General features: G+C 42.6%; 1 protein-coding gene and 1 long non-coding RNA gene across 2 annotated transcripts; one reads left to right on the top strand and one right to left on the bottom strand.

Annotated features, from left to right (window-relative positions):
* Positions 1 to 32: 32 nt before the first annotated feature.
* On the bottom strand, positions 33 to 5,217 carry LOC148324802 (diencephalon/mesencephalon homeobox protein 1-B-like). The gene is made up of 5 exons (XM_088314202.1): positions 5,058 to 5,217; positions 2,871 to 3,027; positions 2,577 to 2,755; positions 1,384 to 1,819; positions 33 to 1,268 (listed from the first exon to the last, which is right to left on the bottom strand). The coding sequence occupies exons 2-5, from the start codon at positions 3,022 to 3,024 to the stop codon at positions 853 to 855; spliced, it is 1,185 nt and encodes a 394-aa protein (XP_088170328.1). The 5' UTR covers positions 3,025 to 3,027; positions 5,058 to 5,217; the 3' UTR covers positions 33 to 852.
* On the top strand, positions 2,194 to 28,000 carry LOC148324801 (uncharacterized). Its single transcript, XR_015846402.1, has 4 exons — positions 2,194 to 2,260; positions 9,817 to 9,962; positions 14,815 to 14,885; positions 26,910 to 28,000. It is a non-coding gene; the product is annotated as an uncharacterized LOC148324801 (long non-coding RNA).

The following is a 28,000-nucleotide window of genomic DNA, read 5'->3' as shown; positions in this document are numbered from 1 at the left end:
CCGGTACATTTTATTTTTAAGCTATTATGAACTATGTTTTTTATTTGTGATTTTTCTCTATTAATTTACTATTCACATCAATTGGGGGAGCCCTTGAGCCAAAATAAGTTTTCCTCGCTGTTATGAATGATGTCAAGCATTTTTAGCACAAGCTAAAAACAAAAAAAAAAATCAAAGTAAATAATTTATATGATTAACTTTGGATTATAGTGACCAATTTGTATTCCTAACAGTTTTTTTTTTTTTTTTTAAAGCAAATTCCACAGCAAACGGTCAACCTGCAAGCCTTGCGATGTTTGCATGCATGGTTCTGGCGTATAAGAGTATTTTTTTCTGCAGCAAAAGTGGAATAGGAACCAACAATAGCCACAAGTTGACAGTACAGTGAACCCCCACTTATTCACTGTTCGGCTTTTGATTTATTTATTTTTTTTCAGAAAACTGTCTTTTGTATTTGCTGGAAAACTCACCGACACCGGATCGTCTTGGCGCCGAGGAATTACAGTATACCGAAGTGAGTTGAGTTTCAATGGCTTTGCCACCCTCTTGTGGCAGCTTTTGGCAATTGCAAAATATTTTTTGGGGGGAGGGGGGGGGTCACTGTCCTGCAGTCCAGTGGATTCATCTTTTTTTTTTTTTTATGTTCTCTTTATCTTCTCCCGGCAGACACATGCTCATGTCGGAGGCCTTTTGAAAAGAACCGACCCAGTTGGAAAGTTCCAATCAAGGTAGCCTCTGAAGGCCCTGTGAAGTTTTTGTGCTCAGGCGAGAGGTTGAAATGAGGAACGCGTCGGTCGAGCCAGAGTTCGAGGGCAAACACGGAGGGCGAACGCACTTGGCATCGAAACGCCTTCAGTTGGGGAGCGTGTCCAATCCCAGCGAGGCTGCATGTTGCTTGGCTCTCAGCCGGAGGTTCTCGATGCTGGTGGTCTTGCTATTGAGGCTTCCCGGAAGGCCGCCCGAGGCCCCCGGCAGCAGCGGGCTGTTCCACACCTGCTGGGCTTGAGACAGCGTCTGGTAGTAAGACTGGCAGGGGAGAGAGCCCAGCGGGGACGGCATGTTGACGTTCATGCCCAAGTAGGGCAGCGAGGACGGCGCGCTCATGTCGAAGGACGGGTAGTGCACCAGGTTGTTAGTGGCCGCCATATGTTGGCGGAACTGCTCCTGCAGCCGGAAGAGGCTGAGAGGCGACGACGCGTACGAGTTGCTCTGGACCGGACCGCCCGGCACGCTGGAGGACGGCAGGGCGGGTGAACTCAGGGGGGAGTCTAAGAGACAGGAAGAAGATTTTGTGGGTCTACTCGTAAAAGAAATGCCTATCAAATTTGATGTTGCTACAAAGTTTGTCTCATCAGACCCAACTTCTGCGGAACATCGTCGTACCTGATGTCGGGCTGAGTTGCTTGTAGGACGGCGAGCTGCCACCATGCCGCGTCTCCCCATGCCCTTGCGCCTCCTCTCTGTTCTTCCCCCTCGCCTCCCCCATCACTCTGTCCTCCTCCACATCCGCGTTGTCCTCCGCCGCCGACTCGCCGTCCGACGGCTCGGGGGAGGTGACGTTTACCTCCACGCTCGTCTCGCCGGGCTCGTGAGACCTGACCGCTGCCGCCGCCAGCCTATCTGACTCGGAATGGCAGGATGAGGCGGAGGACGGAGGAGGCGGGGTGGAGTGGGTGTCGCCGGCGGGTCTCGACTCGGCCTTGGTGTCCTCGGCGGAGGCTTCGGCGGTTCCTGACGCCTCCTTCTGCTTCTGGAGCTGCTCCTTCTGCAGGCTGCGCTGCTTCTTGCGAAACTTGGCCCGCCGGTTCTTGAACCACACCTGAAGGTGAGATATGCGTTTTTTTGTCACTATTTAAAATATTAGGCCGTACGGTGAAATTGTGGTGAGTGCGTCCTCGTCGCAGTTCTGAGCTTGGTGGTTTGATTCCAGGGTTCCAACTTACTGGGTGGAGTTTGCATGTGCGCCGTATTTTCTCCATTGACAAAAAAATAAATAAATAAAATACACCCAACCACTAAGTCGACAAATTTTAGAAAAGGGGCAAATACGTTTTCATGGCATTATTTTCCTTTATAAAAACAGAACATAATTTAATTGAATAAAATCTAATGGATGAAAGTTTTGCTTTATTTCAATTGACATTGTGCTGCTCCTTCCGGATATGGCCACCTGGGGGCAGTGTGACAAAGACATGACAACATGAGGACTTCTGAGCAGTAATATTGGTCATTCTTCACAGAAGATAAAGAATATATGACTGTGAGTATTGCTATACTGTATATCTGTCTACAAGATAGCTGCTAGCATGTCTATGATATTTTGCATTGATGGTTAGCATTAAGCTAAACAGACTTTATTAACTTCTTTGCACATTTTCCTTTTGGTGTTTAGTTTGACATTAAACTTCAATCGGGGGCTTTGTTCTACAGTGATCAGCATTTTTGGGAAGAATTGTTCAGTCGCTACTTGTTGTAAAGTGAGTTGAGGTCTCTGCCACCGAACAGCGCTTGTATCTCAAATTTTTGCTCTTAAGTCAAAGCAAAAAAAAAAAATAAAAGTCGTATCAGCATTTTACCTGCACCCGGGCCTCGGGAAGGTTGGTGCACATGGCCAGACGCTCCCGCATGACTACATCCGGGTAGTGCGTCTTCTGGAAGGTCTTCTCCAGAGCTTCCAGCTGCTGGGCGGTGAAGGCCGTCCGGCTGCGTCGCTGCTTTCGGTGTTGGGAGCCGTAGCGGGCCTCCAGGATGATGTCTTGAAATGTGCAGCCGTTGAGAGGAAAAACAAGCCACGCGGCACGTTGAATTCAGGCCTCCTCCGCCGTAGAGGGGTTGACGGGGTTGCCCCATGACCGGCGGCTGATACTTACCAGCAAGTCTTTCGGCCAGCGTGAGGGCGTGAACCGAGGGCCGGTAGTCGGGGGCGTGCTGGGCCTGCTGCGCCGCCTGCTGGTGGAGGTTATACATGGCGCTGAGGGAGTTCATGGCGTGAAGGGAGTAGCCGTTCACGCCGTAGTGCTGCATGACCTGGAGAAAGCGCCGAGTCAGTGTCAAGTCACGAATTGAAGCGTTTCCTATCGTTATTGACCCTAAGTGCATATTTTACATTTCGAAAAAATTCAAGGCACAAATCCAAAGTGTGTGTATGAGTTTTACTTCTGCCTTAGTGGGAGAGCATTTGCTTGTCATACGTTGCTGGCACAGATGAACAGCTGCACATTATTTAGAAATTGTAATTTTCTGGGTGCGCTCTGGATGGTTTGCACGGATTATTATTATTTTTACCAGTGAGTTTTGATGTTGGATCATTTAAATGGCAACAGGTGGAAAAAAAGTCAACAGTGTGTGCGGGTGTGATGTACTTTGTAATTGGCATCAATGAATGAATTGTCCAGAGCAGTCAGGTTGCATTTAAAGGAATTTTCTTCTTCTTTTGTCCTTATTACTATAGTTAAAAAAAAAGTGTACTTGTGATACTGTGGATGAATAAAAATAATAATTTTATTACTCCACTTTATTAATTAGGGCACTCCATAAGACGAAAAAATATTTTACGTGATAAATCTAATGTTCAATTTAGTTGATGTTATTTATTTATTTTATTATTTATTTATTAGTTATTTCAAACTAAGAACGTCTAACGTAAAAAAAATAACAATTTAATCACACTTCCACAGACGCAATTTGCTCACAGAAAATTTAGCAATTAAATGAAACATTTTATGTATAACAGAATAGTTGTAAATGTACGTTTTGGAATAAATGTCTTGATGATGATGATGACCGTCAAGTTATTGTGCGACTTTACATAATCAAAATAATAGGCCGACTTTTCAGGAAATAATCGGGTCTTCTGAACAACAAAAGTGATTTTTTAAAATATATATAGAATTTATATTTACAATAGGCCTTATATCAAAATATGTTATAGTGATGTTTACAAACAAATCATTCTGACAATAACAAGTTACTTTTCCGTTTTTATTTGATCTTATTTCTACCTTAAAATGAACGTTGCTACATTCTTCTTCAAATATTTTTTTTCTTTTTAAGGCTGAGAACGGCTTTTCGAAATGATTAAATTCGGCGTGACAGTTTAACCCGTTTTTCTTTCTTTTTTTTCCGGCTTCGTGTTCCGTTCCAAACGCCCCCAGGCTGACTGACACATTTGCGTGGGGTCCCCGTGGACTCCTGTCTAATGTGGGTGCAAATAGGTTTGAACTGTACCGGGCTATTAATTTATCATCTGACTGACACGTGAAAGGTCGAGCAGCATGCACGCGCGTGTGCGCTCGAGCGCGCGATCAAATTTCTTTAAAAAAAAAAACAAACAAAAAACGTTATCTTGCATTCTTTTGCTAACATCAACCCGAGGCAGTATTATTGTAATCTGCACCGTTTTAAGATGCATTGAAGAAGAGAATAAAAATGAACATTGTCGTCTTTCACGACACGTGGCCCGGGGCTGTGATTTAACCCTCATTATGCTAATTGCCGAGGATTTATGAGTTACATAGCATTTGGCTGCTCCAGGCGTGGATGTTGTATTGAAAACATTATGGGGTACAAAAGCAAACAAAAAATATATATTGATAGTCAACCCGCGCAAAATTAAAAAAAAACACATCAGATTTCTATCCAAATACAAATATGACAGAAAACAAAAAAAATTAAGTGCTCTTCCAAAAGTACACTTCCATGCTTTATAAACGTCTTAAAAGCATTCTTTATTTTATTTAAAGTGAGCAGCGTAATCGCGCTCATAAAAAATACAAAAACAAGTTCCTTAAAACAAATACTATACATTGGAAATATTTCGGATAAAGGTGCTGACACAGCAATTTATATTCAATTTTTTATCATTTGAGTCCCTCTATAGATGAACAAAAACAGTGCAAATCGGTGATTTTTGCAATTTATTTTTTACGTGTTACATTTGCAATGTAGATTTAAAACAATACGTTTTTCTTAGTTTAACAAAAATATACAGCATATAAAGTAAAATTGGAGATTGCAATTAAAAACAACAACATAATTCTCAATTTTACCCCACTTACCCCTTTCCTCGTTGCGCTCTTTTCAAGTGAAATATCTCCACCGGCTCCTAAATCGTCTCAGCAAAAATCCTCATATTTTCATTATTTGGTTTAAATATGTAATTTAAATGTTTCCCGTTTGACTTTGTGCGTATCCTGACAATATCCCGTTTGGTTCCTGAAAAGTGGAGAGGATGCTTGTGGCGTCCATCTCTCGGCTCTTTTAAAAGTCCAGCGGAACGCAGTGACGTAGGCACGGTGTAGGCCAATCAAGTCGCTCTCCTCCAACTGGCAACCCCGCCCCTTTCAGTCATTTAAATTTTAGCATCGGTACTTTCCTGCCAACATACACGCTTAATTTTCATTGCAGTATGTTCTGTTTGGAAAAAATATATATATTAATCAGTTTTATAGTTTTATATCAATATAAAAATATATTCACCTTTTTTTTTAATTTATATTTAAATGAGTACCACCCGCACTTTTCATGCCAACGTCTCAGAATTAACGATCACGTATTTATTTTCTATTTATATAAGAACGATAATATTAATTTAATTTCAGTCATAATTACGTTTCCATTTTTATTTAATGCATACAAAATAAAATTCATGCCTTTTTGCTATACCCTGACGTGCTGTAATTTATAAAGATTTTGTTGAACGGTAATTATGGCGATAAAAGAGCTTTAAATGGTTGAATTAATTAAGTCATTTCTTTTCTTTTCTTTTCTAGTTTATTCGCGCCCGATACTTAGTGGCTGATCGGCGAAAAGTCACCCGAGTTGCAAACGCAGGCTGCCGGGCTCCTGCCTGCAGCATCTCCCGGTCGGCCCCTGGGGGATTTATTTGGGGGGTTCAGGATTTGCGGTAGACAAGACGCCATCTCGCTCACACCCTCCCCTAAAAAAAATGTCTTCAAATGACTGCTGGTAAGAGGATTAAAACAATAATGCCCCGCTCCTCTTCAAGGTTTTCCCTCAAAAGATTTCTTCTCGGTAAGGGGAAAAAAGCGTTGAGGTTTTGGAATTAAGGGCAGCGAAAAGAAGACGAAGTAGCCTTTTAATGTAAGTAAAGCTTGCATATTTTGTGGAGTGCAGAGTAGGAGACAAAAAAAACTTGAGGGGGGCGCTTGTGGACTATATGTGCAAAACTTCACTGGCAATGTTCGGACACATTTTCACGCATGCAGCGTGGGAAAGAAAATTAACAATTGACATTTTTTGTTGTTTTTTTCCCCCCCTCCCCATGCAACAGATTGTTATCTCTGCTTGTCGACCTATTTATTTGAGCAATAAAAACATTTCAGAACGCATTTGTTTTAAATATTTAGATGTTTCTTCCCTCGGGCCACAAAGCGCTGCGTTACCTTTTGGCCTGAAGAGAAAAAGGACAATCGGATTAACTTTGTGAGCCGACAGAAATAAGACCTCCGCATTCCCGCAATTAAAACAAGAAGGAATCACCTCAAATCTCCCTTTTTAAAGTCAATCTCAATCATCTGCTATTACAGTGGAATACTTTACAAATAATAAAGTATAGGAACACACACTTTGTAGGGCAAATCACATTATTTCATCAACTTAATGAGACATGTTAATGAAAAAAATAATCTTTAACGACTGGTATGTCATTTTATAATTCACTAACTACACGTTTTTTTTTTCTATAAAGGAATGCATTAACCGTGTTTGGTCTGCAGCATTTGTTAAAATAAATAAATAATAACATTGAGTCAAAAGGAATGTTAATTGCAGAAAAAATGGATGGAAGGATAAAAAGATTTTTCAACAAAAATAGATTCATTTTAATATCACTGCATGTACTTGATTTTTCTTGTTAAGGTTATCTAGCATGTTTTGTCTGCAACATAAAAATAGTATTTCATGAGTCAAAAGGAATGTTTAATATAATACAGGCGTGGGCAAACTACGGCTCGGGGGCCACACGCGGCCCGTTAAACATTTTAAACCGCCCCGCCGAACTTGATAAAAATGAAATGAATAAACCTTATTCATGCTTTATTTTCTAAATACTGTGGTTTTCAAAGACACATATTTTGTTGCAATGCTTTTGTTCACTTTCATTTCAAATCAAATGTTTTTTTTTTTTCTCCGATGAGGTGAGGTTACCGAAACACTCCATCCATCTGCTCCTGGTCCGGCCCCTCTGTCAAATTTTAGAACCCATTGTGGCCCGCTAATCAAAAAGTTTGCCCACCCCTGATATAGTACGACCCCAATAAATGGATATATAAAGACACGTTAAAGAACAAAGTGAGAAAAAGTAGAATAATAAATATCTATGAACAAATTGTGTGTGTGAATAGCAAATGTTGTATAAGATGTACAATGGGGAACAGTAAATGTAGAATTGTGAGTGCATACATAAAAAAAAAAAATTCTCAACACAAACAAAGTTTTGGAGTAAGAAAAGCAGGTCAAACAATGAATTCGCTTCTGATTGATTTATTCAAAGTTGCAGCTCATTGGCTTTGAAAATGGCAACCATTTTGTTCTCTTGTAGGCTGCTGCTGCGATGGAACTTTGCGCTCTCCTTTTGCAAACGCGCCCGTTCATTGTGCTCACCTTCAGGCTGCTAACTTTCCTAAACCTCGAATTCATCTGAGATTTCCGTGGATTTCCCGGGCGCTCTCATTGTTCTGTGCGCCGGGCCCGCATTCAGCCCCCACTTTTAAGCTCCTCTCCAGATCTAACTCATCGCCTTTCCTCTCCATCATCCTCTTCCCGCCTGCAAACTTTATCCCTGCATCAGGACTCGAGGCGGCTCAGCCGAGGCGATTTATGAACCTTGTTCGGATTTTAATCAGGTTTTAGAACGCCGGCATGTTTGTCATTTGGCTCCTCCAGTGGCCACTGCACAGCCTTGTACGTCAAGTCGAGGAGAAAGTTGATGCCTTCAGCCTTCAGAGCCCATTAACTTGTATCATTAAGCTTTCTTCAACTTCATGAATATATTAGCTGGCGTGGCCGGCGCGTGCTCGCCGTCAAGGTTAGCCCGCACGCCCGCGCGCTCATCGGGGTGAAATTAATCATTTTGATGTATGGCTCGGAATGGGAGCGCTTCCAAGGGACTCCTGTGACTGGAGTAACAATGCAGGCGGCCATTAGCGATCCTCTGACTTGCGATTGGCCCTCAAACTTGTTCGCCGGCCTCTGTGTGTGTCCCACGTCGCGTGTTGTCATGGGGCGACCTTCTGACCCCGGAAGATTGCGGCGAGGACTGTACTAAAAACAATTTTGGGTCAAAAATGGATTGATCCACTACTTGGGTCAACCCAAAATTGGGTTGTTTTGTGCAGAACAATTCTAAAATGCGGGTTGTGTTGAAACGGCCCTGAAAGTTTTGTCAAATTAAACCAAGTAGTGGATCGGTCCTTTTTTGAATATGTCCTCAACTACATAAAAAATTACCTATGATTCAAAAAGAGATGCCACTTTTTGAGTCAAACAAATAACCCCCCAAAAAATACCCATAATTGTGCAAAAGATGAGGTCAGCCAGGCACTGACTTAGCGACAGGTTGTGAACATCTTAGCCGATTTTGGAAATGTGAGAGAGACCAAATCTCACGAGGAAAAAAAAATATACTGTACGTGCGTGGATATGAAAAGTTTACACATCTTTGTTAAAAAACAAACAAACCCAAATTCTGTCAAAAACTGGCTCAACTTTTTGGGTTATTTTTCTTTTAACCCCAATTGTTGGGTCAATTGAATAACCACAAAACAACACCAGGATTGGATGTTTTTTTCCCCCCCAAAAACTCCACAAAACAACTTTAAAGTTGTCGGTCAGTCATTTTCAAAAACTTTAGTGGACAGGCTGAGGTCATTCAAAGTCTGTGGACTGTTAAACTGTATTATCCAAATGTTTTAAAAATATTTTGGAATGTGTACGATAAAATACTTAATTGGTGGTTTCTCTAATCCTGCAATCACGTAAAACCAGTTTCTTGAAACATGGAAACTAATACTAAACTCAACTAAAAGTAAGTGTTTTTGGAAAAAAAAAATAAAACTAATAAAAACTAACAAAGCTGAAAACTAACAAAGTTTAAAAAGCAAAACAAAATAAAAAATGACTATAATTAAAATTCCCCAAAAAGCACTAATGCAATCACATAATCCCGGTTTTGCGTCTCCCGTCAAAAGCTCTTTTAAAAAAATGCTCACATTACTGTGGAAAATAAAATTTAGCTATGATTCATCTTGGTCGTCTTCTTTTTTTTTTTTTTTATATAAAAAATTACTATTGCTTTACTGACAAAGGTGAGTCTCCTCATCCAAAGCAGATTGCGGCGTAGTACCAAAAGTGACCTGTGAGAGGCAGCATCGGGTCAAAGGACATCCAAACTGACCTAAAATACTAAGAAAGGAACAGAGTAGTATTCACAAGTCGCTTTATTTCAATCAGAAATTTACTGAAAAACTTTTTTTTCCCTCTTTCTATAAACACCCCAAAAATGACAGAAGACGATTGCAATTGGTGTCAAAGAAGTACTTTTGAAGTGACACAGCTCGACTCAGACATCAGGACCTTCGCTTGTCTGGGAGGAGCTAAATTTAACTTGAGTTGTTGTTGGTGAGAATTTTCAAGGACGCACATGGGCGGAGCTACGTGGTGTCCAGGTGTATCTATGGCGAGCCCGCCGGCCACCCCAAAATTTCGATACCTGTGACTTTTCTGCCCTTTTTCCCATCGACATTGCACAAACGTCCTCGGATGTCTGACGGATGAAATTTTTGTGTTTCTGGACAGGTAGCGGACATGCTGACGGCTCCAGAACATCCTGTAAAGTCCTTGCCCACTTGGGTGAAGGTGACCTCAAGTTTTCTTCACGAGTTTCTCCCGGCAACCCGAGCGGACGCTCCTTCTCGCAGACGTTGATGTATCGAGCATGGCAGGTTTGTTTCCTCCCATCTTTCTCAGAGCCGCGCTTTGCTTGTGCCCCTCGGGCTGCGGCCCAGCACAAGGGTTCCTATTGTCGGGCCCTAATCCAGGGGCTACACAGCTTTAGCAACATGGTGGGATAAAAGCCCATCAAACCACTTCTTTACGGGGGAAAATCTTTCCTAATCCCTCGCTTTATGGAAACAAAAGGAAAGAAACAAGAGGAGAGAAAGAAATTGTGCCGACACAGGGCAAGAGCGGGAGCGAAGATGCAAAGAAGAAGTTTCTTTGGAGAAGCTAACCATTTTTGACAGGCTTTCACTAAACGATTGACACAAAACGGACACCCGGATTCCCAAAAAAGGGCCATTCGGGGTCTCTCTTTATTCTCAAATTGAGCTTCAAAATCCTCGGCGCGATGTGTTGAAATTAGCCAGATTAAATTCCAGAACCGTAAAAGGGCTTGTGATGGGGCACCCGTCAGATTTGGAAGTCGTTCTCGGTTTGTGCCGATGATGTAAATGTTGAGATCTTGAACTTTGGCTCGAGGGAGGAAAAAAAAAAAAAATGACAATGTCTCTCGTCCTAACCGTGACCTAAGAAAAACAAACTCCCGGGTCGGGAAGGATTGCGTCGAGCCCATGTGTGGGAATTCCCCGAAAAGACGCTGAATGGCAGCGACAAACCCTAAGTCTGTTTCGACCAGCTTGCCGGCGCGTCGGCCTTTGTGTGAGCGGACCTCCCGCGCCCATCTCGCTTGTACGTATGACGGACGAATCCTCGTGACCCCGTTTCACTGCCAATTCCAATTTACGTCCCGGCCTTCCCGATCCCAAGCGTGGCGTTGGCCAAATGACCGAGCCCGCCACTCCATTTTCTAAATGCGCCACCAGAGAACCATTTTGGCTCCCAAGGAGTCCCGTCGAGATTGCGAACCGCTCGCTTTGTTCTGGTTCTCCAAGTCCATAAACTCGCATCGCTCCGAGGCTCTCAGGTGGCGATGATAATTTACGAGCTGCCGCTACATACGCTACGCTCTCCTCACGAGACTCGAAACTTTTTTCTGGATTTTTCGAATGTAATATATATACATCATGGCTACAAATGGACTTTGCTGGAATGCGCTTTGTCGTCATCCCAGGCCCACCTCCTCGCACGGTGCCCTGGTACCCCCTGCAAGGGGGTAATTAAGAGATAACAGACTGGGGATGCTCATGAGGGAGTGAGTGATTAGTGATTCATTACATGAGCTTAGAAGGAGCAAAAAAAAAAAAAAAAAAAGGAGGAAGTGCAGGGGGGGGGGCTTGACGGTGCAACTGGAGAAATTGCCAATGGATTTATCTGGGCGTAATTAACTATCACCCAGGGGAAGGAGAGGGGGGCGGAGGGGTTGGGGGGGGGGGCTGCTCCCAAACCTACAGCAGAGCTAGACTGGAGAGGAAGCTTGAACGGAGTGCATGCGTCACTATTATTGGGATGAACATATCGAACTACTCTACAATTTCGAAATATCCTATTTAAATGCTCGCAAGTGTATCTGCAATTAAATCCGCACTTTTGCCTCCTTTGGGCCATTGTGGTTTCAAAAAGCAAGATTCTATTTTAGAGTTTGGAATGGTCGCCAGTTACGACTTTCGGGTGTGTTGATTCCGTTTATCGCTGCCCCCTCACGAGTGAGTGTCCAATCACAAGAGGCGATCATCACTTTCAGTGTCAGGCCAGCGAGAAGGCCTTGCTGTCATCAACTCGTGATCTGATTGGCTGTCGCAACTGTCGATCAACTGTAAACGCTCCCCTCACTCACACTGAACAGACGCCAGCGCGATTATATCTGAAGGCCTCGGACGAATAGTGCATGCTACCGGTATTGTGAAATCTGCCTGGCGACACAAGCTAGCTGAATTCTGATTGGATAAAAACTCTCCCCTAAAAATACAACTCTAGGATATAATATGACATCAATGTGAAGAATAGGATCATGATTTCTTGATTATGTTAGGCCAACAGAGGAGGCCTTGCAGGCCTTGACCGCTCACCACTGATAAAAATCATCTAACAATATACATCAATAATTATGCTCAACATTATGAAATGAACCAACAGCCGAATGCTTTCTAAGGGCATTAAAATGCACGATTATAGTGGGCTATATTCAATAATTTTCAACAAAAAAATGACTAAATAACTTCTTGTTTCCTTCTTCTTTTCAATTGACACCATCTCACGGATGAAAATTGAATTACAGTACACTTAATATAAACAAGTTTTAGCAGAAAGTTTTTTACTGTACAAAAAAAAAAATATACGGGAACCCAGGAGGCACACCCCAGCGCCCCCTATTGGCCAGCCGCCACTGTTTCACATCCTAAATTTGTGCGGAAATGGAGATGTATTGCCTTCTAAGAACACCGTGCACGGCTCACACAATGGCTCCCATCCACTATTTGACTCCAATGATCCTATAAAGTCCACATTCCCGTCTTCATAGTCCTCCCAAAGCCTGGCTCCCATCCAGGAGTAATCCTCTCTGGTCCAAATGAGCCGCACAAAGCGGCACACTCTTACACGGAGAAGTTCGGTTTTCTCCGTCTGTTTTTATCTGATTTGGGAGCACTTAGAAACAGCTCTGAGGCTTTACGCCATTCAAACGGCCGGGCGGTGCCATAGCGCCAGATACCTCTCGACATCTGTCTTTTGTTGTCAAATCGCCGCTAAAGCATCTGCGGGTCATGTGGATTCCGACATTTAGAGAATTGAGGCTCATCTGTGCAGCTTAAGCGCAGTCTTCTCTCAGAGGCCTTCATCGCGATAATGGCCGCTGATATATTTAAGTTAGCATGCATAGACGCGTGCCGATGGGCTTCCTTTCTAAGCTTTATTAGTGCACGGTGTTGTTTTGAGAAATGAGCATAAGGGATTGTTTTTATTGTTGCTTTATAATCTGGTTTGAGGCCGTGTTCTGCAAAAAGCCTTCTTAGAAAGGCTTTGGCTGACCTCCAGAGAGGAGCCGCAGCCGCCATTAAGCCACTGAGCAAGTGATCGCGAGCTGCAAGGAAAAAGGAGGCGAAGCAGAACCAAATTTCTGTTCTGATAAATATAGTTTTGAGGGAAAAAATTTGGCAGAGGGGCCGGACCGGGCGCAAATGGATGGAGTGTTTTGGTTATCTCACCTCATCGGAGAAAAAATAAAGACATTTAATTTGAAATGAAAGCGAACAAATATGCCTTTGAACAACCCACAGTATTTAGAAAATAAAACATTTACAAGATTTATTCATTTAATTTTTTTTTCAAGTTTGGCGCGCCGGATTAATACGTTTAACGGGCCGCATGCGGCCCCCGGGCCGTAGTTTGCCCACACCTGCTATAGAGTTTCTCCATTTTACCGTATATGGTGTAATTCTCTTTCATTGTATAAAAGCATCGTACATTTTCTTTTGTTTTTTTTTTTGCTGATTGGCAGAATCTCAATTTCTTCCACCCACATTTTTACTACAAACTTTTTAAACAATGTTCAGAGAGACCAATAGCATCTGTTTTTCAAATTATTTTGACCACAATTGGACATTATTCATTCATTGGTAAACCCTTCAATGTTCAAGCATACTGCGGCAAAAAAAATAGATTCAGGTATCGCTCGCTCCGCACTGACAAATTTGGAGTTTGATTTTTAATAATATACTTTGTGGCACGACTGATTCTGAAGGCACAGAGCAGATTAGATTACAATATCATTTCTTATTTCACCGGCTCACAAAAGTTGCCAAATTATGGTTCCTTGTCCGAAAACTACAAGAATCAAATCTGCCATCGTTTTTATTCGGCTTCTAAGAATAAGCAACTGGGATGCATGCGGACACAAACGACTTGCTATTTTTCGTCCATTTAGCTCATGACTATGAATGAGATGACTGATCGCCACGAACGCACGAGGGAGCGTCATGGAAGCTGATGACAGTGCAGTAAAAGGACGCATGGGGACTTCTCACTCACGCTCGTCACCGATATGATGAAGTGGTCGCCTTCACATGGTGTGTGTGTGTGTGTGGGGGTGTGTGTGTGTGTGTGTGGGTGTGTGTGTGTGTGTCAGAGCCGCCCCGTCCCATCAGATGGCTATGAATAATGTGTCGATAGGCAACCCCCTACGGTATCGTCCTCACAATCCCGCCATGTGCGTGTTTGTGTTGTGTTGCGTTTTAGGCTGTCCAGCTGGCGGGGGTCGCACGCACACACACACACACACATTTTCAGTTTGTCCCACGAGAGGTGTGTGTATCCATGTTCCCTTTCCATTCATCAATCAGTGGCCCAAAGTGTTTAACACCAACAATGAGGCTGTTAAGAGGCCCCTCGCTCCGTGGCGGGAGCGCTGATAATTACCCAAACATGAAGTTGTCACTCTTCAACGCGCGCGCCTCCTCCTTCAGCATCTGCCCCCCTAATTTCCTCCTCCTGTTCTTTTTTTTTTTTTTCTCTCTTTTCAATGTATGCCGAGGCAAGCGTGACACAGAGATGGACAGTAATTGGTGAGATTGATTTTTTTTAAAAGCATGTTCATTTGGCCCTTTACTTTGTGCGGAGGGAAGGTTTTCATTAAGCCTGATAAATGCTTCAGTGTGTTTCCTGTCACACTCATTTTATTTAATGTCCTCAAACGTCGTTTTTATTCGGTACGTTGTGATTATGTCCAATCAGCACCCTTTATGGGATGACGTTTGTGCCACGAGAGACTGAATCTGAATATTGTCTATTAATGTGAACTTGAATATTTCAATTGAAAATTGAATTATTCAATTGAAAAACTGAATTTGAATGACATAAATTGTGGATTTATTGTTTAATTTGTATCTGAATTTTTTTTTTAAGGTGCTGATTGGCCGAAGAGGAGATCTATCTACCTGGAAGAACACTAAAGTTCCCTTATGCCTGTCACTGAGGTTTGAATTTTTACTCGGCTAACTGAATGTGAGCATATGCAGTATTGAATTTTTCGTGAGAAGCACTTTTTTTTAGGAATTAAAAACGCATTTTAAAGTCTTAAATTATTTTTCAGTTTTATTGGGATGCAGTTTCCTAACCAAAAAAATTCTGATAAAAAAAATTAGATTTTTAATGAATCAAAAAATATATTATTTATCTAATTCAAATTCAATTTTTCTATTTAGTAATTCAGTTTTCAATTCAGATATTCAAGTTAAGCAATTTAAATTCAAATAAACAATATTCAGATTCAGTTTTTTTTCTTTTTTTTTAATATTGTAGTGAATCTCCATTCCAGGAATATCAAACAAGACCCTCCAAAATTCATTCAGTTGACATCAATTTCACCGACCAGGTCAGGAAATTGTGTGTCTAACCGAAGAACGTCCCAAAATGAACAGAATGTCATTTTGGTTTGAGGCAGCCATTTTGGATGAATTCCAGCGCTTTTATTTTGACAAATTCTTCAATTTCTCCGAAATGAACCCCAAGTTGACGCTACCGTGCCGACAAACTGGCCAACCCAACCTGAAGCCACTCCCTCGGCCACACTTAAGTGAAAGCAACATTGTGGGGCAAACCGCATCGCTTCCATTGAAGTTAAGCAATTTTATACTCCAAAGTTCAAAAATGTCCTCTTCAATAGTGCCGAACAGCGGCGCGCAAGCGAACCCGCCAAGCGTGATGGCATCGCCTGGAAATTCATGAGGCTAATCCATGATATTGATCAGTGCGTTTCCTATGGGCCTCGGTAATCCATCAAACTAACAGTGCGGGATAGGCCTAATTTATATCATCTGAAAGGTGTAATCAAAGATGAATGAGCCCCGGCGTGATAGAAATGTGCGCTGGGTCATAATTTCCAGCTCTGTGAGTAATGATCGGAAAAAAAAAAAATACAAGTAGAAACAACATCAAACTCTCTAAAACACCGCAGAAAAGAGAACATCCCTGAAGTCATAAAAGGATTTTTTTTTTGTGAGATTCATTCACAGAACGGTACCGGCAATAGCGAACTTCCAAACTGTGCGGTAAAAATTGCGGCCCCCTCCAGCATTTTAGTAACCATCCCTATTTTTTTTTCAGCTTGTATAACAACATGTAATCGTTTTGTCGTGTTCAGTAAAAACATGAAAAAATAACTAAATATTAATTTGTTGATACAGTAAAACTTTGTATAATTTTAAGATTTATGATTTAAAATGACTGAACACAGTCCAGTATTTGTGTGTTGGGTGAGTGCCTTTAAGGGGTGTGGCCTCGCGAGTGATATCAGGGGTGTTGTTTGTATTTGTGTGTTTGACTCTTCGTCCCGTTGGATAAACAGTTGAAAGTCCGTTTGACGGCGTTGACCTTTCAAATAAATCCACTGAAAGTGTGCTTGTGCATGTTTATGCGGGAAAAGACTCTCTACTAACGACCCGGGTTAAATTGAGCTCTTCCTTGACATGTGATGTCTCTCAGTTTGATGACATTATTTTATTAAAAATGTTTTTCATCAATTACTACTTTCCTGTTAGCCTGTGCTTTGGCACCATTTTGTTATATTAGAGGTGAGGATTAACTTCTTTTTACACTTTAATGACAAAGTTGACTGTTTTATGGCGAAGGCAATTTCCCTGATTCCTAATAAGGAAAAAAAAAATCCAACGTACATTTCCGTTACTGCAAGTGCAGGGCACGCAAATATAAACGTAAATGTGAATCCAAAGCGTACCTGACGCGTCGCATGACAAGCAGCCAGGATCTTAATCTCAGCCAAAAACGCGCATAACGCGCATAACGCGTGCGTACGTTCGTCGAATTAGCCAACAACAGCTTGAGTCGCAACACAAAAGTGAGGCTCGTGTAACGCGTTGACCCCAAAGGCAGGAAGATGGCGGCGCAGCGAGGGAGTGTGTGTAAATATAAGTGTAAATATATATGAATGTCCCCCCCCGCCCCGCTTAAGAAGTGCAACCCTTTAAATAAGGCCAGGAATAATCTGTTTCCCTCGTCGCGGTCGATCCGGCGGAGGGATTTGCAGAAACATTCGCCAGTTTGACACAGATCTACATAATCATTTTAAGTTCCTCGCCGCTCCTTCCAATGATTCTGCTGCTGTCACTTTAGATACCGCTAAAACTGATTTGGGCGCCCTAATCTCCCGCTATTTCTTAGACTGGAAAAATCTCTAATATTATAAGGAGATTATTTCATTTATAATTGATTGAGTGCATTTGCCGGAGTGCCACTTCAAAGTTGGCTGAATTAAAGACGCTTTTAAGACGCACCGGTGCCGGGCGTAGCTACCCAGTCGAGGTTGTGTTTAAGAGGAGAGGTGGGACTGTGTGTGATTGGGGGGGTGGGGTAGAGGGGGCTGGCATGCAGATTTCTAAAAGTGGGCTCAGGAAAAGTATCCTGCTCTTGAGGAGGCAATTTAACAACAGACTGATTCAAGTATGGATAATATTGATACTCTGGTTGCTATGGATACTAGTTTCTCATCTGTATGCATTTTATGGTGCTGATGGCTTTTAAAGGGGTTGTTTGGTTATTTAGTTATTTTCACCCACTGTTTCTGCCGAAATTATTATTACGACGTATTATTCTCCGATGGCCTCACAGTGCAGAGGTCGTGGGTTCGATTCCGGCTCCGGCCTTCCTGTGTGGAATTTGCATGTTCTCCCCCGTGCCTGCGTGGGTTTTCTGCGGGTATGCCGGTTTGCTCCCACATACCAAAAATATGCATGGTGGGTTGATTGGACACTCTAAATTGCCCCGAGGTGTGAGTGTGTGTGTGTGCCCTGTGATTGGCTGGCAACCAGTTCAGGGTTTACCCGCCTATTTCCCGACGATAGCGGTACAGATAATGGATGGATGGATTATTCTCCGTCCTGAATCACATTTGTGAGAGCCTCAGTATAAACTCACCGATTTTTGCACACGTCAGGATTGGCTAAAATTCATATCTTAAAGTAATAGAGTACAAAAAAAAAAAATGGGTCTGTAGCGCCCCCTACAGATGTTTAATCAAGCCTTGTCCTGGTATGTTTGACCTATGGCTAAGAAAATTGCGATTGTCTGATTGAGTTTTTCAAAATTTATTTGACATGACCGAGACATCCAATTCACATTTTCAAAATTCTTTTTTTAACCAGGCATTCTTGTTTTTTTTGGGGGGGGGGTAAAACCTCCCGCCACTTGATTTGCGTTAGATTTCTCATTTCGTTAGAACACACATTTTAGTCCTGCTAAGTAACCAGTGAGGGTGAAAAGACTGAGAATTAATTCCCGAACGGGATGAAATGGAAAAAAAAAAAAAAAAACTTGATTCACAAATGGACCCTAATGAGTGGCATCCTCCAGCGCTGGTATTTGTGTGGGACCGGGGAACATAAGAGGGATCAAGCGATGCCCAATTTCCCAAATTGAAAAAGTCAAAAGGCCACGTTGGATCAGCGACGTTTTCATCATCTGCACAGCCGTCTTAATTGGAATTCAATTTGGCGGAGGCTCTTGGCTAAATTGGCTCCGCCTGACGGGCCCTAAAGTCCATTTAAGTGGACTTAGACACACTTGTCACATGATCAAATGGGGCAAATACCAAGCAAGTGGATTCTGAATGGGCTTGCATTTTATTCCGAGGGCATCATTGGCTTCTATATAATTTCTTTCGGGCGCCCCACCCCAGAGAAACACCCACCGACCTCTCTCGCTCCTCTCACACACTTTTGCGCCGATTGCTTTCATGTCATTTAGATGAATGGTTAATAAGGCAAAGCGTTAAGAGGATTACGATGTGGTCGGGCAATAGTGCCGCTGCTGCTGGACGGGGGGGGGGGGGGGGGGCGGGGTGTCAGAGTCTAAGGCGGTGAGATATATCTCTGATGATTGGGGGGGGGCATTGACTAGTTACAATACTGGCCCGAGCAACCTCCTCACTGTCAAGACTCATTTAGTCAGAAATCCGCACTCCAATAGGCCGCATCGTCTTCCTTTTCTTTTTGGCCAATGTGTCTTTAAAGCCTATTGCTTTCTCTGCATTAATAAAGACCCTTAAAGAAGTGAACCAATGAGAGGGTGATTCAAGACAGATGAGGAATCTGGGAGCTAAGGGGTGTGTGTGTGTGTGTGTGTGTGTGTGAGAATGAGTCATATTCAAGTCTCTCACAGGTGGACGTCGTGAAGCGGTCTTATCCTCTGGATGGGTTCTTAAGGAACTGTGAGAGCGGACAAACATTCAGGCAAACGGTGTCTGTGGTGTCCTCTGACGCTTCCTAGTCAAGTGCGATATCGCGACATTTTGTTTCGATGTGATGACGAAGAAATATCGAGCTAAATCGTTGATGTCAAGTAAATATGAGGCTAGTTTGCTGATACCGATATCAACACCAAGCAAGCAGGACGACCAAGTAAAGCAGGGGAGTCAAAATCAAATACACAATCATAAAAAAAAAATTTTTAAAAATCAATGACATTCATTTATTAAATTAAATTAGAATAATAATAAGTAATTATTTCAGAAATAAAAAAACAACAATAAATCATCAGTGCGATGCTGGCGGGGGCGTGTGAGAACCTGGCGAACATGCTTTTTTTACGCCATACTACAATAAATTGTAATTGCACTTCCACTCCACTAGTTGGCAGTGGCGCTCTAATTGCCCATTGTACGCAGCGAGTAGTAACTCTACGGTGTAGGTTTGTTTTGCAACAAAAATGCTATTATTTACAGTTGCGGCGGAGAGTGGGGCACAAATTTGTTTTCTTCTTGCTAGGGGCGGCATAACAGAAAATAATTCAGAAGCACTGAGTTAAGCTAAGAGGAGTTACCACATCGTTTCTTCTCGGCTCTCTCTGTTGGTCCTCTCAATTGCTGTTGTTGTTGGTTGCTTTTGTAAAACACATTTTAGCAGAGAAAGTGGGAGTTTAACTCATTCACTGCCATTGACGGCTAAAGACGTCAAAGATCCTTTTTTTATTTTATTTTTAACTCGGCTGGTAGCGAATGAGTTAATAAAAAAAAAAGAAAAATTCTTTCAAATGAGTGTTCGCGAGAGAAAACGGATTTAAGAGGCTGGCCTTCTCTCTTTACGCCTCTTGTATGACTTGAGCTTGAACGAGAGCACTACGGTTCTCCATTTGTTGCACCCACCGCCATAAAATGTGTCTTTCCTTTCAGGCGTCGACAAGTGAACACCGTAACTCCTGTTAGGTTAACTAAAGACACCATGTCCACGGGCTTTGTGAGGCCTGTTTGCTTTGCACACATCTCGTTCTCTCGGAGCTCCTTGGCACTCTAATGTCCTTTTCAGGGAGTTTATGAGGACCCGCAGAAAGCCTCGGCCGTGTTTGCTTTGGGGGATAGTCTGCTGACAGGCTGCTAAAGGAGCATGTCGGTGCACGGGGACCACAGTGGTTCTGCCGCTCCCGGCAGAACAAGCCGCCCCCTTTCGCCTCCGATAATCTGTCACACCTCCCCCGGAATAAAACGCCGCCAAGATTTTGGCACACTTCTGTCAGGGTTCATGCTTAGTCTCCTGCCCTGCAGACCATCAAAAGTGAGAGCGGTGTTGCTATTGTCATCTGTATATTTTAGGAAGCGATAAAACACACTTGGTCAGACTACTGTATTTCCTTTTAAGGAGTTTAACATGTCTGTGAAATATAAAGACATAAATGGGGCAAGTTCTACATTTATTAGGCTTCCTAATTAGTACAGTAACTTGCTACTCTTGAGTAGCTAAGCTAGCAGACAGTTAAGTTGCTAACAAGTCACGCACTGCCTACTTGATCATTTATAAAAATATTAATACATTTAGATTATCTTGTGAATTTTCGCATAGCTAGCTAGCTAGCTAGATAGATAGATAGATAGATAGAATTTAATCTAGAATTCATCCAGATTTCACGTTAGCTAGCAGACAGTTAAGTTGCTAACAAGTCACGCACTGCCTACTTGATCATTTATAAAAATATTAAAACATTTAGATTATCTTGTGAATTTTCGCATAGCTAGCTAGCAAGATAGATAGATAGATAGATAGAATTTAATCTAGAATTCATCCAGATTTCACGTTTACAAACAATTTTAACTATCAATGGAGATTTGTTCAGGTAATAACAGTGTTGACCGGTCCTGCTTCACTCGCGACAACTGTCTGTATCATTACATATTTCTTGTCCTCATGTGGGATCTTATTACATTTTGCCTCTCTTGGATCGAGACAATTCAGAGGGTTAATGTTGGAACTTTTTGCCACAGCTCCAGTTTCAGCACTCAGACAGGTTGGGTGTACCTAATGAAGTGTCCTGTGTGTGTGTGTGACGAACAAATATGGTGACATCCCAGTACTTCTGGCAATATTTTTCTAGTGAATTGAGGTATCTTTGTTCCTCATAAACCAGCATAAAATTCCCTTCAATAGGTGCCTGTGTTGTCATGTCAGTCCGTCACAGGCCGTCACGCTCGCTGAAAGCGTGCAGGCACTGCAGAAGGGCCAGAGGACGAGGTGGCGTATTTGGCGTGGTCTGTCGGAGGTTTAATTCCCGCGCTGGCGTCGCCTCGCATATTCAGATTTGGGCCGGGATGCCATGTGGGCTCGGAGATACTCTGCCGCCGGCTAATAACACCCCCCCCCCCCCCCCCCATGCTCCATTCAGGGGCTTGTGAGGAGCCTCGGCATGGCGTTTAAAAAGGAGATTAAGTTTCCGGCAGAAAGCAAAGCTCCTTAAGGGGGTATCTGTGTGCCTCTCAGCCGCTTGGTCAGTGAGGGATACGCCGCGGGGGCCTTGGTGTGGACCCTCTGGCGGTAGTGAAGAGCAAGGGAGGGGGGGGGGTGACTCTCGACCTTTGGCAAGCTTTCACCTGTCCCGGCCAACACTTGGAGGCTGTTCACGGGTCACCAATTTTTTTTTTTTAATGGTGTCGTTTGGCTTTTTGTTAGAAAACATGTTTAAAAGTAATAGTGGGTCGTGAATTAATTTAGTCTGAAATTGGCTGGGAGATCCACTCCATCCATTAATTTCCTCTAGCGCTTTGTAAAGGCAAAGTGACTTTAGCACCTGTCCTTTTGCAACTAAAAGCTTTCCGAGTACTTTGAATGATGAAAAATCTCCCATTTGGATTAGACAGCGAGTCGCTTGGTGATATGAGATGGCTAAGAGCGCATTCAGATTGTAGATTTTAAAATATATATGTATATGGAAAATATTCAATCTGAATGGAGTTGAAATCTACCCTTGAAAAAGGCTTTGGTATGATCCCCTGAGCCGAAGTTGACCGAATGGAGGAGAAGGGGAGGAAACCCTTACGTCTTCTTTTAGTTGATTAGCAATACTGATGACGGGCTTGAATGAAAGAGGGGGAAAAAAATTCTAATGCATGGCTAAAAAAAAAAAAAAAATCCTTATCTGCTCTATTCAGCAGAGGCCTCGCCTGGGAAGCGCTGTCAGATCCTGCCAATAGCCGTAATGGGCCCTAATTCCACATCAATGCAGCCTAAATGAAGTGTCACAAGAAGATTGATCTGCTCAGATGAAGGTTGTTCTTCTGCATTTTGGTGATTCTTCTCCGCAAGCACCCTCGGGTCCTCGTGTGTCGCCAGTGACATTTGGTTCCTGGGCCTTCCTGGTACGACCAGGTAAACTTTTTTTTAGATTGTGATTTGCGCTGATTCAAATTCTGCCGTAATTTTTTTCTTCTGTTTTTATAATAATAATAATAATAATAATAATAATATTATTATTATTATTATTATTATTATTATTATTATTATTAAGAATAATAAGAATATTAATTATACATTATCCCGTAAAATATTTAGTAATATTTATGAATTAAGGTTTTGGTTCAGCAGACTAGGTGGTATTTCTAAAATGTCATATAGCTATAAATTACAATGCATGGTAAACTCTATATTGCACAATCTTCTAAAGGACACATTTAAAAACAAAAAATGAAAATGAAAATATGTGCTAGAAAAAAATTTAAACATAAAAAAATAAAATAAAATTGTTTCAGGACACATGAAGCCTTGTCAGATTCAATTTTGCTCGTTGAATTTGGCTGAAACAAGTTTTGCTCAGACCAACCAATCAGAGGACAGAAAAATGCTGATGTCATCAAGGGCCAATACTCTGGCTTTGTGAGGATGAATTTGAAATATGATTGAAAACAGTCCCCTTGCTTATATAGTTTAAAGTTGCATCAGTCGTTCATTGTGAAGGGCCTGGCCAGATTACAGTATATTGACATGGCAGCACTTAGAGGTTGAAATCTGATTGGACGAAATTTCAAAACAGCCACACACACACACACAAACTGGCAGCAGGGTGGAAGAAATGAAGAGAGTGGCAAATGTGTGCGTGAGTGGTGATACAGTTTTAAAAAAAAAAGTCTTAAATATATTAAAATAAATCATTTTCCGCATGCACGTGGAGGCATCGGGGGGGCCGCGCCGTCGCTAATGTTTGAAGGTTGTCTAATATTTGCTAGGCCGCTTTTGATGAAGTCGCGTTGGCTCGTCGTCTTGTGTTGTCTGACAGGTGCACGGGCGCCATAATGCCGCCGGCGGGAGACTTTGCAGGGAGCTTAAACACGAGCAGTCCTCCTACTGTACACATCTAAACCCCCCATTTTGCTCCTTTGCGTGAGTAATTCTTGTCCACAGAAGTGGATTTTTACTCTCTGTCACTTTTTAAGCGCTACTTTCTCCTCTTTGCGGCGCATTAGGCTAATCGCGCACTAATTCTTAACTTCTCAGAATATACCGGGTGGCGTTGCCGGGCTCCCTTTGCCTCATATCTACAATGAAGGATTCACCTGGTACTCGAGGCCATGTCATTCTAGCACAACCAAAATCATATTAACATTCGCTGCCACTGACGGATATAGACGTCAAAAAGTACATTTTTTTAATGATTAGAATATATATATATATATATATATATATATATATATATATTTTTTTTTTTTGTAAATGAAAAGGGTTTTGTTTTAGATTTTAGTTTATTATTTTGTTGATTTCCATTAACATAGAATAAAATTTCTAAGTGAAAAGGCAAAAAAAATTCAATGTGCAAATAATTCTGCTCGCTTTTTCAATCATGGTGGGAATTAACCTTGCTAGTCGTATTTTTGAAAAATATTTCCTAGAGGCGTATTTTCACTAGATTTGTATAAATATGGAAACTGTTTTTGTACAGTGCATTTATTAAGACCTACGCCACAAAACTTTCCCATAAAAGGATGACGGTCAGAGGTGTTCATTTCTCAGTGGAATTGTTTTTGCGGTTGCCCTTTTTAAAAAAGCATTTTATTAAATGGCGGCATTGTGTTTATATAAATTGAACGCACGTCATTTGGACTCCATTCAAATGATTTAAAAGTGTGACTAATAAGGCCGATAGACCCTCGGATGCTCCATTTGATGTTCAAATCCCATTGAGGTAATGCGACGAGGCTCACAGTAAAGGACTGCTCACATCAAAAACAGACTTTTGCCCACTTAATTGGAACTTGCCAGAGAAAGTGTGTGTGCGTGTGTGTGGGTGGGGGGTGCACGTGTGTGTGTGTAAGTAAATACCGCGCATGCATTTGCCGTTAAAGTGTGTACTTGAGAGCCAGCAGGCCCTCGGATGAGCTTCCCAGGTGAGGTGTCAGATTGCGGCAAGTGTGTCGGTGTCACTTTGATTAAGTCTAACACCGCAGCTTTTGGCGCATGTGGTCAGGTTAATGAAACTCAGTCAGAAGGCACTTTTCCTCCCGCTTCCTTCCCCGTCGCCAAGCTGCGGGTGACGGGATGAGGTTCACAGAATTCCCTCCGTCAACCTCATCCCCCCCCTTTTTCTTTCCCATCCGATTACAGGACAGTCTACAAATATTACGACAACATGGCTCGGCATGTTTTTTTTTCCATGCTAAAAGGAGGTAGCATCCTCAGAAAAAAAATTATTTCGTACAAATGAAAACAATAATTAACTCATCCACTGCTGTTGACGGCTATAGAAGCCAAAAAGTGCATTCATTTTACCTGGGCTGTGAAAAAGAATGAATGACGTGTTTATCCGTCAATGGCAATGAATGAGTTAAAGTAAAAATAATTTCTACAAACACGTCTTTCTGCGAATTTAGCTGCCCAACATGGTGCCAGACGCTTCCACCAATCAAACAGCACCCCCCACCCCTTTCCTCTGAGCCACCCACTTGACTTCTTTTCCCACTTTTTTTTTTTTTTTTTGCATCTCTCCGAGGTTATCGAAGCAGCGGCTCAAGTCCTTCAAAGTGTTTCTCTTTGCTCCCTCTTTCTTTGCTGACACAGAAGTAGGCCAAAGTGGAGAATAAGCGACACAATTGGAGGGCATCCTGTCCCTTTAAGAAGGGGGGGGGGCTTCTAATCTTTGCCTATCCACTCAGGCCCTGGATTTATACATTTCCTGCAATCTCAAAGCCGTCTTGATTTTGAGAGAGTGTGAGAGAGGAAGTGTAGGACTGGCAAGAGGTACTATGTGGGGGGGGGGGGGGGGGGGGGTTGAGTTGAGGGTGGGACGGGGGGGGGGTTGTGGTTTGTTTGTGCTGTCCTTTAGAAAAAGAGCTTACGGGTTGAGCAGAAGAAACGCGGGGAGCTAATGTGAAGATTTAGGACTTTCTCCGAGGCTTGGCCCCGTCTAAGCTCTGTTTGCTTGAGCCGTTTGTGGGGTCCTGCTCGCGCTAAACCCAGATTAATATTCCCCCCATATCCAAGCGGCCCAGACGCCGGCACCCGGCCTCGCTGTCCTCCACCAACACCCCCCAGCTTGCCCTCCCTACACGCACACACCTCACCCCCCCCCCCCCCCAACCCTTCTCTCACCTGCCTGTTCTGGCCCGGCTCGTCTCCTTCCCCTAATCCAAGTCCGCTGCCTCTCATCTTGCTCTTTATCTGCTCTAAGTAAGCACCTTTCTCATGGCCGCTTTCCTTAAAGGGGGGTTGGGGGGGTGTTAGGGAGGAGTGTAAATATGTTTATACCTCCCCGTCTCCGCATCCTCGTCACTGACCTCTTTGGGCTGTTATCACCGTGAATGCTGGAGCCAGAGATTGCTGTGAGCGGGTTCGCTAAGGGGAGGAAGTCTTGTTTTAATGCACCATATTGGTTTGCATACCATGCAAGAGGCGGGGGCGGGGGGGGGGGGGGTAAGGAGGGTGGGGTGCACCGTGGACTGGTTGCCAGTCAACTTCTTTTGTATACCGACACCCCTCAAAATGAGAGGGGGTAAGTACTTTGTAGAAGTATAAATACTCAACTCCTATACTTTGAAGGAGGTGTTTGCAATGTTGAAATTGCGAATAAGATTTGATTCTCCCCTTGCCCCCTCGAGTGTCTGATCAATGTCACGACGCTCTTATTAACGCCATTGTGTCTTGCAATTGTGAAGATAATGTTTTATTTTGACTGATTACTATTCAGAAAAAAAAACTGCACAACCATTCAGTCAGTCAAAACATAACATCTTTTCAAAGACAGGCTCTCTTTTAACTCATTCAATCCATAAGACATACAGTCCTTGCCTCCCAAAGACGTATTTATACGTCTTAGCATTTATTTATTTATTTTGGGTGTCATAGCGCCGTGTTTTTATAGCATTAGAACACAATATTCTGTTGGCCTCGCAAAATCAGTCTAAATCCAGAAAAGTTCTGGAATTGAGGGGTTTCCTCTAGTGAAAATTTCTGGGATTAATTAATATGTTTGAATGTGTACCTAATAAAATGGCCGATACGTCTGCAGTCCAAGAATTGCACAAAAAAACTGCGTCTTCAACTTCTTTTTTATTTGTGCTCCTTTCTCGTTCATTTTGCCAATCCGGATCAAGACCGAGCAAAGAATAACAAATGCTTTTTGAGCTGAGAGAGGGAAAAAAAAGGGGTGATGGGATGAATTTGGCGTGCTAAACAGGCGGGCTAAACCCATTACCTAAGTGTTCTTTATCTTCCCATATGCTTTTGTTGTTTAATCAGCTTTGTATCTCTCCAAATCCTGGATTGAGATAACAAACAAATGGATGAGCTCAACATGCAGAAGAAAAAAAGCCTTTCTGTTGGCATCTTAGAGGCCATTCCTGGTGCCGCCTCACGGTCAGAGCACAAAACAGAAGTGGGTCAGATTTTTTTTTTGGATGCCATTTTTGGCCCAGCCGGTTGTCACCTAAAATCACCCCTTGTGTCTCTTTGCATGCGACTGGCCGGCGGATGAGGAGGGAGGGAAGGCCGTAGCTGACAGATTTGCACTCATCGGCGACGACTTCTCTTCTTTCGTCTTCTACATAAGAAAAGGAGGATTCGGGTTCCAGATTAGCGCTGGCATTCAAAGCCGAGCGTGGAGCCGCTGAATGTGGAGAGAGCTTCACTGCCAGTGTGCTTGTACTACAGCTTCAGTCCTTATCAGATTTACTTGTGATTTGGCCTGATGTTTGCAGTTGTTTGCGGGGCTGGGGGTCGTCCACATTGTTACTATTTGGAGGGGGGAAAAAAACTTTAATAACTTAAAAATATCTTTGGGTCACGCTATATGCATTCTTTCCATATAGCACTTGGATTTGAATCTAATTGATCGAATCTATTTTTTTTTAAAGTACATAATGTATTTTTTTTGTTGTGCGCAAGATGTTTTTTTTTTGTATTATTATTTATTTTTTTGCATGTGTTTCTGATATGTACGATGTTATGTGTGTGCGTGCCTGTGTGAAAGCTTTTTTTTTAGCTTGAGAAAAGTATTGCCGTGTGAGAGAGGGGTTTTGTGCGAGGAGTTAATGCGAGTATGAAACTTTTTTTTTCCTGGGTGACAGGATTTTTGTGTGAGAGGATTTTCTGTTTGTGAGTGGCTGTGTAAGAGTTTTTTAACTGTGAGTGAAAGTTATGTGTGAGTGTCAGTTGTGTGTGTGGGGGGGGGGGACTTGTGTGCATGAGTGGTTTATGTTGTTTTTTCATTAGGAATCAGAGTTTTCTGTCATGAGAGTTTTTTCTGACTGTGAAAGTTTGTGTGAGTTTTGGATGTATGAGAGGATTTTTTTATGTTTTTTTTGGTCGAGAGGTTTTTTGGTGTGTGTGTG

This window comes from Idiotropiscis lumnitzeri, chromosome 13 (assembly GCF_059441095.1).
Source record: "Idiotropiscis lumnitzeri isolate Australia: NSW breed Sydney's pygmy pipehorse chromosome 13, RoL_Ilum_1.0, whole genome shotgun sequence".
Lineage (NCBI taxonomy): Eukaryota > Metazoa > Chordata > Actinopteri > Syngnathiformes > Syngnathidae > Idiotropiscis > Idiotropiscis lumnitzeri.
The sequence above is the reverse complement of the archived record's forward strand: the minus strand, read 5'-3'. Positions and strand labels throughout refer to the sequence as shown.

Bases quoted from the DNA above. Each gene is read 5' to 3' on its own strand.
- LOC148324802 (XM_088314202.1), bottom strand. From the start codon at position 3,024: ATGCAGCACTACGGCGTGAACGGCTACTCCCTTCACGCCATGAACTCC. The intron at 2,756-2,870 runs GTAAGTATCAGC...GCACATTTCAAG, and splicing joins GCTGGCCGAAAGACTTGCTG to ACATCATCCTGGAGGCCCGC. The intron at 1,820-2,576 runs GTAAAATGCTGA...TCTCACCTTCAG, and splicing joins TTCCCGAGGCCCGGGTGCAG to GTGTGGTTCAAGAACCGGCG.